The sequence below is a fragment of the Pelophylax lessonae genome (genome assembly GCF_965119305.1).
Source record: "Pelophylax lessonae genome assembly, chromosome: 2".
In the NCBI taxonomy this organism is placed as follows: Eukaryota; Metazoa; Chordata; class Amphibia; order Anura; family Ranidae; genus Pelophylax; species Pelophylax lessonae.
The window spans coordinates 483,664,500-483,678,763 of record NC_138769.1 but is presented as its reverse complement, the minus strand read 5'-3'; the positions used below and the strand labels follow the sequence as shown (position 1 = coordinate 483,678,763).

At 39.5% G+C, this 14,264-nt stretch overlaps 1 protein-coding gene across 1 annotated transcript in view; it reads right to left on the bottom strand.

Moving 5' to 3' along the window:
* PCCA (propionyl-CoA carboxylase subunit alpha) overlaps positions 1-14,264 on the bottom strand; it is a 1,213,132-nt gene that overhangs the window by 1,004,947 nt on the left and 193,921 nt on the right. Inside the window, exons 5-6 of the mRNA XM_082247734.1 lie at positions 11,410-11,523; positions 10,681-10,734 (exon numbers count right to left, since the gene is read on the bottom strand). Coding sequence (XP_082103860.1) covers positions 10,681-10,734; positions 11,410-11,523 — 168 coding nt within the window. The remainder of the gene's footprint in view (positions 1-10,680; positions 10,735-11,409; positions 11,524-14,264) is intronic.

The following is a 14,264-nucleotide window of genomic DNA, read 5'->3' as shown; positions in this document are numbered from 1 at the left end:
ACGTCTGCCTGATCCATCTGGAAATAGTCGCAGCAGACGCAGTCTGCCCCTTACGGGATCCATGCGTAAGTACAAACAAGGAATCGGACTCCCGAATTGTCTCAGTCGCCACCAGGTACACCCTGATGGCACGAACCACATCTAAGGAATGTAAGGCAATCTCTTTTGGATGCCTTGGCTTAGGACACTGCGAAGGCCACACAATGTCCTCATTTAAATGGAAACCTGAGACGACCTTAGGAAGAAATGACAGACAGGGTCGAAGAACCACCTTGTCCCTGTGAATCACCAGATAAGGCGACAGACAGGACAACGCAGCCAATTCAGAAACAGACATAGACACAGAGCACTGGTAAGCCATACCCCCGCTCGCTCCTGACAGGAATTTGTCTGACTGCCTGCGGCTCCTGCTGCTCTGTGTCTCCAGTGAGACCAGGAAGTGAGAGGAGCCAGGTAAGTGTATAGGAACAGGGGTAGGATGTAGAACAGGTATTGGGGAATTTTTTTTACCTTAATGAAAGGAATGCATGAAGGTATTAAGTGTTTTGACATTAGAATCACTTTAATTGACATGAGTGATATGAATGGTAAAATGTACTCTTTAAAGCCTGGTGCACACTCAGTTTTTTTATTCAACCCCACAGGTTCGTTGAACGAAAAAAAAAATGTCAGTTCCGGTCAGAGCCGCTGTACTAACCATGCGAGGTCTGCTGAGCTCTCCCCGCAGAGCTATTGTGTTCTGACAGGGGAATGCAGCCCCCCCCCCCCCCCCCCAGAACACTCTAATTAGCCATTGGCTGAGAGCGCTGATCGGGAGTTGGTTGGCTGGCTGCTGGTTTTCCAGCATGCACATCCGACAGACCGACATATACACAGGCCAAATGTCTTCACTTTTTTTTTTTTAACGGGCTGTTGTCTCATGACATTCGGCTCATGTGTACCTGACATTATGCTCTTCAAACATGTGACAGCATGGTCAGATTGCTGTATGTAGAATTTGATTTTGATTTCCCAAAACTACGTAATATGAGGATCTACATAAAACTACAGATTCAGCTTGTATCCAGTCAAGCAAGGGGTTGCACAACATAGTTGCTGGTAGATCTAAGAGTCGGTTCACACTATGGCGACACGACTCTGCACTACTTCGGGAGGCGACTTGTCAGTCCCGTGCACCGCGACTTCGGCACGACTTCATATAATGAATGTCTATGCAAGTTGCTCCGAGGTCGCCCCGATTAGAACGGGTCCTGTAGCAGTCAATGGACTGCGAGGGACTGCGACTTGTAAGGCTGACAAGTCGCCTGACAAATCGCTCTAGTGTGAATCGAGTCTCAAGGAGATTGTAGGTCTGATTTTAAAGGTGTGTGTTAACTGGTTGCCGACCGCCGCACGACTATTTACTGCGGCGGTCAGCCCCGGCCAGGCAGAGTGACGTAAATCTACGTCACTTGCCTGTCACTTCCTTGTGAGCTAATAGCGGACGAGCGCACGCCCGCCCGCCGCGGCTCGTTCACAGGGAAGTCAGTGCGTGTGACCGGCGGACCCGATGTCCTCCGGTCACTCGCCGATCGTTGGTGCAGAGGGAGAAAGTCAGGCGGCCGATGTAAACAAGCCGCCTGTCATTCTCCCCTGTGTAGAAACAGTGATCATACGGTTCTACTATGTAGGACCGTTGATCACTGTTCCTACACTAGTAGCCACAGCCAATCACAGTAAAAAGCACGCCCCTAGGGACACACTTAACCCCTCCCTCCCCAATAAAGTTAACCCCTACCCTGCCAGTGTCATTTTGCAGTAACAGTGCATATGTATAGCACTGATTACTGCAGTAATGTCACTGGTAACCCCAAAAGTGTCAAAAATGTCAGTCAAGGGTCCGATCTGTCCGCAGCAATGTCGCAAAAAAAAAAATCGCAGATCGTCGCCATTACGCGTTAAAAAAAAACACCAAAAATGACAGAAATCTTTCCCTTAGTTAGTAAACGCAACGACTTTTGCGCAAACCAATCAAAATACGCTTTTTGCAATTTTTTTTACCAAACATATGTAGCAGAAAACAAATTGGCCAAAAATGTTAAAAAATTTTGATTTTTACATTTTTTTTTGGGGGGGGGGCGGGGGGGATTTCATATAAAAAATGTGAAAAATATTGTTACTTTTGCAAAATTTACGCTCTTTTTTGTTTATAGCGCAAAAAGTAAAAATCGCACAGGTGATCAAATACCACCAAAAGAAAGCTCTGTTTGTGGGAAAAAAAGGACGTCAAATTTGTTTAGGTACAGCATCACACGACCACGCAATTATCCGTTAAAGTCACGCAGTAAAAAAAAAAAAATCGCAAAAAAACCCCTGGTCAGGAAGGGGGTAAAATCTTCCAGGGCTTAAGTGGTTAAGCATGTGACTGAAGTTGTGTAAACATGTACAAAAAAAAAAAAAAAAAAACACATTGACTGCCTGCTTTAAAACTGAAAATAAACTAGAAAATGTGACATCCAAAACTATAATTATAAGAGACCTAAGCACAATGAACTGCAGTCTGGGTTTTAGCACCAGACATAGCCTGCTCCATTGCCAGCTCTCTAATATTCTGATGGCAGTTTTTATGGCAAGACAGCCTTACTCATTAGCTTTTAAATCTTGACATACAAATCTTTAAGTGCTCATGCACATGGGCTTATAAAAATAATCAGCATATGCAGCGCCTAGGTGTTAAAATACTCTTTTTCAGGTATTAAAAAAAAAAAAATGAACGCCTGTTAAAGCAGAGTTTTTTTTTAAGCTTCTTGTGCATGAGGCTTACAACAAGACACTGTGCTACATAGAATTTTGAACAAAAAATGCTGGTGTAGGAAAACAAACTGAAGTGCAAATATGGACAAGATGTCCAAAGCAGCAGTCAAACATTTCTCAAATTCTCTATACTGCAGTAAAAGAAGTATATATTCTAAATTGTTGATATGAGAAACATTTCCGCTTTATTAAAGTGTTACTAAACCCACAAAAGTAAAATCAGTCTGTCCTCCAATTCTTCCACTGTCCCCAATCCATCTCCTGATAGTACAGAGCTTTCGGGGCACTCCGCATATGCTCAGTTTAGTGTGTATTGCTAGAGTTTTTTTTTTCTTTGGAGAGTGCTTGTGCTCAGCACAGGGCCAATCAGCACTGTCCAGACAAAAAGTCAGAGGTCATGCAGCCTCATAGGACAATAAGGGAAGGATTAAAACTCCTCCTATAAGCTTTAACAAGTGCTCTGCTGGATACGGATAGAAGTTGCAAGACAGTTTAAACTGCTGATGAAAAAGATGGTATTTGGCAGTTTATATTTACTAAAACGATTGCCTTTCAATGTTCTGTGTACTGTGGGAGACCTGATATAGTGAATGCAGGGTCCTGGGTTTAGTAACAATTTAACGGTCAATGTTAACCACTTCCATACCGGGCCATTTCTGGCACTCTGCTTCTACATGTAAAAGACATCTTTTTGCTAGAAAATTACACAGAACCCCCAAACATATATTTTGTTTTAGCAGAGACCCTATGGAAAATGTATGCAACTTTTCATGTCACACAGTATTTGCGCAAAATATTTCAGTACTTAAAAATCTCTATTGGTGACGCTTTAAAAAATGTTTACAGGTTACCAGTTCAGAGTTACAGTGGGGGTCTTGGGCTAGAATTGTTGCACTCGCTCTAACATTTGCGGCGATACCTCACATGGATGGATTGAACCCCATTTACATATGTGGCCGCGATGTACGCATGTGTTCACTTCTGCGTGCGAGCACGGGGGGACGGAGGCACTTTAATTTATTTTAATTTTTTTATTGTTTATTTTTTACATTTTTACACTTTCCCTTTATTTTTTTGATCACTTTTATTCCCATTACAAGGAATGTAAACATCCCTTGTAATAGGAATAGTGGATGACGGGGCCTCTTTACGAGGAGATCTGGGGTCAAATAAGTCCTCCAATCTCTCCTACAGGCTGGAAAGCCTGAAAAAAAAAAAAAATGTGATCTCGGCTATTCAGCCGAGATATAGGCAGTATTGACGACTGCCCAGCCGTCATCACGTCGCGCATGAACCTCCAAGAGTCACAGAGACTGCCGGAGACCATGTAGTAAATCGGCAGTCTCTATGGTGTACTTCTGCCGGCGGCCGATTCCTTCTCTGGCTCGCCGATCACACAGGTGCGCCGGTAGAAGCACCGGAGGGCAACGGGAGAGGGGGAATGTCCCCTCCCCTCACATGTAAGAACAATCAAGCGGCTGAACAGCCGCTATGATTGTTCTTATGGTGAAGTGAATCGCCAGCTGAAAAAAATGATATCTGAATGATGCCTGCAGCTGCAAGCATCATTCAGATATCCCCACTTAAAGCCCTTTGACGTCATATGACCAGGTAAGAAGAATAAAACACCTTGGACAATAAGACAATGAGACATCCCAAACCTGACAGATAATGACTGGTACTTCCAGCCAAGGACAGATTTGTTCACCTCAAATTCCCACACAGGGTATATTATACTCCTTATCAACTCTCTGTGATTTATCCAACACAGGATGCAAATTGTCCTACATAGGAGTGTACATAGGAGACGGGTACGTTTCTGCATGTTGTCTGGTCCTGCCCCTACATTCAGAGCTTCTGAAGGGAGGTCATAGTGGAAAGCAACACTGTGGGAGGTCTGACGGTAGACCCATTGGTGTTTTTATACTAGGGATCTGTGATATAGTGGCTACCACTACCCATAAAAAAAATGTTTTATTCTGTGCTGCTCTTTTTGCCAGAAAGGCTATTGTCTCTAAATGGAAAATACACAAAACTCCTGGTGTTTTTGGTGTTTTTCATTGAAGATGTAGGATAAATTCGGACATATACCTGTATAAGCTTACGCATATGGGCCAGAAATTCCCCAAAAAACTGATAGAATCTGAGCTGCTTGGGTGGAGGCTAGAGATCTAACATTCTGATTCTTTGATACCGAGTTATTAATTTATTCTATTGTTGAAGTAAGGTTTACTCATTTATACCGGAGTGGCGGGCTGGAGTCTGGGTTCTCATCTGTGGCCCTGATCTATTGTCCCACTTATGATATTACTGAGATTCCTCTGATCTCCTATTTTTAGTCTTACATAGTACCCCCCCCCTCCCCCCACACCTCCTTATTGACATGTACTGTGGAATGCTCTCTGCTATCTATGTAAAAATGTATGCATATCTAGTTATGTACCAGCAAACTTTGTGCCACGAATGTTCACTACCACTGTTTTTTGCTGGTCTACCAAAGAGGAATAATAAAAAAAAAAAAAACAAATAATAAATAAATGCATAGGAAAATGAATGTACATTTGCTATGACACAAGAACTAGCTTTGTTTTGCTTTTAAACCCTTACCAGTGACACCGAGTTTTTTGAATGTGAAAACAAATTAATTAAATGCCTTTGGGATCAGATTTGTTATAATAAAAAAATAGGAATTCAATAATGTTCTGACGAGCATAGTAGCTCAATTATTCTCCTTCACCTGAGGAAGGTGCAATGTGTACTGTGCCAATTTGATATGAAAGTTCCCCAGTACCCAGTTCAAACTAGGAATAACATTTTTCTGGCTATATTAGATGATGCTCACCAGACACCTGTGAGAGTTATACCTCCAATTACTCATTCCAGCAGTAACCAGTTAAATTTTACTTCCTGGCTTGTTCCCTAAAAAGGAAGGGAAAAAAAGAGCCTTTTCTGCTCCGTTCAAAAAACGTATTAAAAAAGCATATGCGTTTTTGACCCATTTTCTGTACTCCTGACTCCAATCATGTGCCTGTAAAACTTAGACATGTGACTCAAAAAATGCAACCCAAAAACACAACGGATCGATGTGAAAAGGCTCTTAATCATGAATACATGCATTTCAGAATTCGATTAAAAGTATTTTTAATGACAACTGAAAGTTAGCTTTTGTGCTATGGTACATAAAACTATACAACCACCTCACAATTTACTCATATGGCAGCCATCAAGTATCAGATATTGACAGGTCTATCTTTAGAACGCATGCATACACAAACAAAATGGTCTGTAATTATATAATTAATAAATGAATTATATAACCTATAAAAGCTGCATTAAAGTAGTAAAATAGGAAATCAACAAAAGTATTTAGTATTCGATTTAGAAAAAATAATTTTTTTGAAAGTTAAATCAAATATATTTTGGCAATGCAAACCATAAGGGGATATTTTTTTTTACTATTTAACTGTTTGCCAACCAGCCGCCGTAGTTTTACTGCGGCAGATCAGCTCTGTCCCACGAAACAACGTACCTGTATGTCATTTCGAGGGACTGCTAGTGAGGGCGCACGCGCCGATTCTCCACAGGGGGAGCCAATCAGTAGGTCCGGCAGCCGCGATTGCCGCTGGGCACCCGCCATCGCTCTCCGTGGAGACAGAATGGCGGTCTGCTAGTGATTAGCAGAGGGATCCTGTGTTCCTCTTGTTTAGAAACCCAGGTCTCTGTGTTCACTCAGTGAATACAACTCCCCACACAGTTAGAGCTACAAAAAAGAGGGATCCCCTAAGGGTTTGGGATTTTAACGGCACTCAGGAAAATACAAAAATGTAAAAAAAGTATCTTTATACTTTTATACATTTTTGTATTTTCCTGAGTGCCGTTTAAATCCCAAACCCTTAGGGGATCCCTCTTTTTTGTAGCTCTTGCTTTTCGGAATGTGGCACCTACCCTTTAGGGAGGCCTATGTCTGTGGATTATCCTTTTCTTTCCACACAGTTAGAAAGCACCCCCTAGTGACACATTTAACCCTTTGATCGCCCCAAGTGTTAACCCCTTCCCTGCCAGTGTCTGTACAGTAACAGTGCATATTTTTAGCACTGAATACTGTAGTGTCACTGGTACCCCCCAAAAGTGTCAAAAACATCAGTTAGGTGTCCGATCTGTCTGCCGCAATGTCACAGTCCCGTTAAAAATTGCTGATCGCTGCCATTACTAGAAAAAAATTAAAATAAATAAAAATGACAAATCTTTCCCCTAGTTTGTAAAACGCTTTTGCGCAAACTAATTAACCACTTAAGCCCCAGCCCTATTTCGGACACAAGTTAAAAACCAGCATTTTTTTCCTAGAAAACTTAGAACCCCCAAACATTATATATATTTTTATAGCAAAGACTCTGGAAAATAAAATATTGGTCATTGCAATATTTTTTGTCACGCGGTATTTGCGCAGCGGTCTTTAAAACGCCATTTTTTTTTAAAAAAATGTGAAAAATCACATTTCACTGCATTTAAAATATACTAAGCAGTAAAGTTAGCCCATTTTTTTGTATATTGTGAAATATGATGTCACGCCGAGTAAATAGATACCCAACATGTTACGGTTTAAAATTGCGCCCCCCCCCCCGTGGGATGGCGACAAACTACGGTCAATAGAGATCTCAATAGGCGACGCTTTAAATTTAACGGTTACCAGTTTAGAGTTAAGAGTGTAGCTCTTTTTTTTTTTATTATTGCCCACGCTCTGGCGATCGCGGCGATACCTCACATGTGTGGTTTGAACCGTGATTTCATTCGCGGCTCGACTTCCATATACGTGTTATTTTTGTGCGCGAGCTAACGGTGAAGACCTATTTTATTTTTGTTTTTAACTTTATTACAGGTTTTTAAAAAAAAAATACATCTGATCACTTTTTTTGCTGTCACAAGCAATGTAAACATCCCTTGTGACACCAATATGCAGTGACAGGTACTCTTTATGGAGGGATCGAGGGTCTAAAAGACCCTAGACCCCTCTACTACACTTCCATGTATGCAAAATGCCGAAAACGGCATTTTTGCATACAGCCGTTTTTTAAATTTGCCGCCTTTTGCAGCACAGTAACCCGGAAGTGACGTCATGGATGCCGCCTCCGTGTTACGTCATCGGAGACCCGATCTAAGCCGTTTCCGGCTTTGATCGGGACTCCATCCAGCCGGCGGACGTGCCGGTGGGACGGGAGCCCCGAGCAAAGACACGGAAGGCGGCGGGAGACGTCCCCTCCCGCTCACCCGGGTAACGATCGAGCGGCTCCCGAGCCGCATCGGTCGTTACCGACGGAAAGCCGACCGTCGGCTCTAAACCACATGGTGTCTCTAGCTAAAGGCATCATCCCGGTATACTACCGCAAAGTCTGCCGACGTAGATCTATGTTAGTATGCGGTAAGTGGTTAATATACACTTATTGGGATTTTTTTTACCAAAAATATGTATCAGAATACATATAGACCTAAAATGATTTTAAAAAATTTGATTTGATTTAACCACTTGCCGACCGCTCACATGGAGCGTACTGCGGCAAAGTGGCTCGTTATCGTCCAGCGACGTAGGTCGACGTCCCTGGACTCCTCCCTTTGTGGGCGGTGCGTGTGTGGGTAGCTGAACCTGCGGTAGCTGAACCTGCTCACGTCAGTAAGCACCAGGCATACATTAACCCCTTGATCGCAAATAAAAGTTAACCCCTTCCCTGCCAGTGTCATTTTTACCGTAACAGTGCATATTTATAGCACTGATTACTGTAGTAATGTCACTGGTACCCCCAAAAAAGTGTCAGTTAGGGGTCCGATCTGTCCGCCGCAATGTCGCAGTCCCGCAAAGGAAAAAAAAAAAAATCGCAGATCGCCGCCATTACTAGTTTAAAAAAAACACACAATAAAAATGACATAAATTTCCCGCAGTTAGTAGCTGCGATAACTTTTGCGCAAACCAATCAAAATACGCTTATTGCGATTTTTTTTACCAAACATGTAGCAGAAGACAAATTGGCCTAAAATGTTAAAAAATTTAGATTTTTACATTTTTTTTGGCGGAATTTCATATAAAAAAATGTGGAAAATACTGTTATTTTTTCAAAATTGTCGCTCTTTTTTTGTTTATAGCGCAAAAAGTAAAAAAAAAAAAAAAAAATCGCACAGGTGATCAAATACCACCAAAAGCTCTATTTGTAGGGAAAAAAGGACATAAATTTAATTTGGGTACAGCGTCGCACGACCCCGCAATTGTCCGTTAAAGTAACGCAGTGCCGAATCGCAAAATATGGCCTGGTCAGGAATGGGGTAAAATCTTCCGGTCTTATAGCGGTTAAAAATACGCTCATTGAGAATTTTTTTGTCAAAGACATGTAGCTAAATACATTTTGGCCTAAATATATGACAAAAATTGAATATATTGGATATTTTTTAACTGTCAAAGTAGAAAAATGGACGTAAAGCAGGAAAATCCTCCGGTCCTAAAGTGGTTAAAAAATTTTTTTTTATTGGGAATGTTATATAGCAGAAAGTAAAAATTTTTTTTACTTTTTTTTTTTTTCAGAATTGTCGCTCTTTGTTTATAGTACAAAAAATAGAAAATCGCAGAGGTGATCAAATACTACCAAAAGAAAGCTCTATTTGTGGGGGGGAAAAAGGACATTAATTTTTTTTTTGGGTACAGCGTCGCACAACCGCGCAATGGTCAGTTAAATTACTGCAGTGCGGTATCGCAAAAAAATGGCCTGGAACGGTTTTACATTAGGTCATTAAAAAATATTATATATATACATACACACACACACATACATACACACACACATACACACACATTATAATATACACATATACACACACACCTTTTTTTTTCTTTTCAACACACAAATTTCATTTTAGATTATATTAAAAAAAAAAAAAAAAAAACGGCAGACAGAACAGCAGTTATGTAGATCTGAACTCACTAGATAGCTTGGAACAAGGACAGCTTACACCAATCAGCAAGCTAAATTGCAAATACAGGTTCAAATATTTCTTTCTTCGTCAGTGACCATGTGCGACCCAGAGACCATTCACTTTACCCCCCAATGTCTCCGTTTAGACAACTGTAATAGCCTGTTAACCCTACAAGGCAGACATTATTTTGGGTAATTTCCCATTCGTAGTTTTCAGATCAAGAACCACTTAAGAAATCTTGTCAAAAACCATTAGGACTCTGAACTACCTCTTGAAATAAATATGTAATTCTGGTTGCAGCATCCCAGATTAATGCAGTTCTGCTTTCTGAAAAGCCACTAGCTAGTCACACAAAATTGAAAAGCCCCGTGGGAACATTAAAAAAAAAAAATAAATAATAATAATAATAATAATAATAATAACAAATGCACTAAATAATAAGAACGAGAAAAATGCCAAAGCATTTATTAAAAAAAAAATGTTAGTTTTAACAGCTCTATGCCATTGTGTGTTCAATACAGCCAATAAAAAATGTTTGTAATCTGTCAATCTTCAACAGTGATACTAATTAGCGATAATATATTAATTAAATAAAAATCTTACATTTTGACATTCAGCCTGTGCATGTGCACAAGACATTAAAAATATTAAAACACAAAATTGCCATATGTAGTACAATTAAAAAAAAAAAAAAAAAAAAAACCTTTTCAGAAAATAAATGCACTATGGTAATGAATGCCTATTTGGATGTTCATTAATAGACAATATACAGTAATGAGTCCAGGTTAAGCTTCAAATGGGCCTTAAAAACAGTGCTCTTAGCCACAGACATAATCAGACACCTTTCTCTGCTGAATAAAGTCACTACAGCTTCCCATTCTGTCGCTTATCTTAAAGATCCATTAGCCACCACAAAGCCAGTAGTAGACTTACCAGACGACGGGCAAATTCTTTGTTTTCAGAAAGAAACCCATATCCTGGGTGGACCTTGAAAATAAATATAGAGGGTGTAATCATAAATAAGCATTCAGACAATGGTGTGATTAGACATTTAACACTACCACTGCTGATGAGACACACATAACGAACATATATAGTATGGAAATTATGAATCATTACTAAAACCTAGTCACATTACAGAATTAAAATTATAAAATGACTAACTCCATATAATCAAAGAAAAAAATACTGAAGTTATCTTTGTAGCAACAAATAGCTAAACAGCTTATCTTGATTCTGGTCAGCACACCCGTATAATTTTAATGTGAAATAAAGAAAGCATGACAGTGCAAAAATAGTTTGAGTGCATTTTTTTCCTTTTATTTTCCCACAAAGGAAAAGGAATTAGTGCAACTGAAAGGGTTAAAACTAATTGGGATTTTTTTTCCTCCCCCAGCATATTTGGGAATGAACTGAAGCTGCTCCCTGGTGTGATCTCTGAATCCAGCAGCCACCTGCAGGAACTGCCACCAGCCTTGCCAGATGCTTCAAAAGCCTTTGATTTCCAGTAGAGATTTCGGCCACATTTAACTCATGTGACATGAACCAAACAAGAACGGAATATTCAGTCCTTTTTGTTTTTTTGTTTTTAATACAAATTCTGCCTATTCTGCCTTCTAGATCTGAAAAACAGCTGCAGCAGATAGACCTATTCAAACTCACAGCTTGGGCCCCCGTTTTTCTAATGGCTTCCATGATGGCATCCATGTTGAGGTAGCTTTTGCTTGTGGGAGCAGGGCCAACACAGACTGCTTCGTCCGCCATTTTCACATGAACCTGAGGAGACAAATATTCTGTGTTGACAGATGCTCACACCAAAAGTAATTACCATCAGCTTAAATGAGAGGAAAATTAGCAGATATATATCATTCAACAATACAAAAACAACACTTTTATATTCTACAGCATTATTATAAAAACAAAGTACAACTATGTAAAGTAATATTTTAAGGCTTACTACAATTTTTTTAAAACAGTCTGCTTCAAAAGGAAAATATGTAATTTATTTTCAACTTGTCACTTTATCCATTTACAACAAAACAGAAAAAAAATGGCTATCCTTACATCTAAAATGCATACAATAAGAAATTACAAAAAAGTTCAGACCAATATGTACCCAAGCACAATAGTTTGCTACATTACCATTACAGCACTGGGACAACTAATTCAAGCTCTATGACAGTACAGTAAAGAAAAAGTGTGGAAAAAAAAACTATTGAAAATACCAGCTGCAAACATATATCCTAGCAAATTATTTTTTTCTAAAGTAAAAATATGTTAGCAGGTGAATTGTGGATAAATGCTTGTGCTTTGATGCTGACATTTGCAGATTTAAAGCAGTATTAACCAACTCAACACATCCCCTTCCTGCCCAGGCCAATTTTTAGATTTACTTTGAATGACAATTTCCAGTCACGCGAAAATGTACCCAATATGACATTTTTATCATTTGTTGAGACAGCTTTTCCTGATGGTATTTATTCACCACTGTTTTTTTCTTCTTTTTTTTAAGCTATAATAATGAAAAAAAAAACTTTTTTAGTCCTGGTTATAATATTTTGCAAATAAATATTCTATCTTTATATATTTAGGCCAATTTGGTTACATTTCTTTGATAAAAAAAATAACCAAAATCAGTATAATGTAGCCTGTGTGAAAGTTATAAACTCTATAAGTCTATAAACTATGAGAGATAGAATATACACATACATATACACACACACACAAACATACACACAAACACAGATCATTCCTGATGTACTGACTCATTTCGTGAGACTCTAAAATGCCAGGACAGTGCAAATACCCCTTGAATGACCCCCTTTTTAGAAAGTAGACATTCCAAGGTTTTTGATAAGGCTACATTCACACCTGAGCGTAGCGTTTTCGTGCGTTTTTTACTGTGATTTTACCGCGATTTTTACCGCGATTTCACCGCGATTTTTGTGCAGGCGTTTTTAGATTGAATAGAGATCAATGGAAAACGCCTGTAATCTGCCCAAAAAGAAGCTCATGTACTTTTTTGAGCGTTGGGCGTTTTGTATACAGCGTCAAAACGCTCAGATGTGAACAGGGGCCATTGAAATGAATAGGATTTGTCTTGTTGGGCGTTTTGAGAGCTGATCCTAGAGCAGAAAAACTCCCCAAAAACGCCCCAAAACGCCTACATGTGAACGGAGCCTCAGAGGCACATGGTTTATTTGAAGTTCTAATTTTTATTCACAATATTTTTAGAAAATAAAAACATTTTAAATGTGTTTTGTTTTATTTGTTTTTTTTCACAAAGTTGTAATTCTCACACACAGTATAGGCATACTTACAATTACACCCCAAAACACATTCTGCAATGCCTCCTGAGTACACCACATGCAAGTTTTTTTGGTGTGTTTTTTTTTTTTTTTTTTTTTATTAACAGCCCAGATATATAGAGGGGCCCAAAATCCAAAGGAAAACCTTTGGGCTTTCAAGGAGCATAAAATACATCTTAATTATGCATTTAATTTCCTGACCACCTAGCATATTTTTGGAGGCGCTGGAGCATCAGGACAGTGGAAACACCCACAAAATGACTTAATTTTGGAAAGCAAACTCCAGGGAATTTTCTAAATGTGTAGTGAGCCTTTTGAAAATCCAATGTTTTGCCAAAAATGTATGGAAAATGTAGGAAGGAAAATGAAAACAAACACACAATAGGCATACTAAGAATTACACCCCAAAACACATTCTGCTACTCTTCCTGAGTATAGCGATATCACATGTGGGAGACTTATTCATAGATTATTCATACAGAGGGGCCCAAAATTCAAGCAAACACATTAAGGTTTTCCAGGGGCATATATTACGCACCTAATTTCTTGACAATAGGACACCACTAATTCCCTTACACCAGGACAGTAGAAACACCCACAAAATTACCATATTTTGGAGAGCATACACCTCAAGGCATTGCGAGTCTTTTGAAGGCTTCATTTTTTTTTTTTTGCCACAAGTTTTCAAAAAATGTGGAAAAAAATTAAAATTATTACAGTATTTTTTTTTTTTTTTCTAACACAATGCTGGCAATTTAATAACCTATTTCTCACTTGCAGCATGAGAATACTTCGACTTATACCCCAAACCATATAATGCCGCTCCTCCTGAGCATAGCAATACCCCGTGAGACATTTTCACTGTCTGGATAGATTATGTACCAGACATTGTATCTTGTGTATTACACAAATCCACGTACTGTAATGGTCACCTCTATACAAGTGCTCAGGAAATATAGTGTAGTGTTACCCATACCAATCCGAGTTCCCATAAGCCAAGCAAGCCTAACCTTACAACACCAACTTTGACTGCACTGGTGTGACGGTTATCATCGACCGTGTGACCGGTGCGGTGGTGTTCATAGACACTGTGACTGGTGCGGTGGTGATCAGAGACAATATGACTGGTATGGCAGTCATCAAGGACAGTGGTACCTTGTGTGGAGGTGATCAAGGACATTGTAACTGGTGTGGCAGTGATAAGAGATC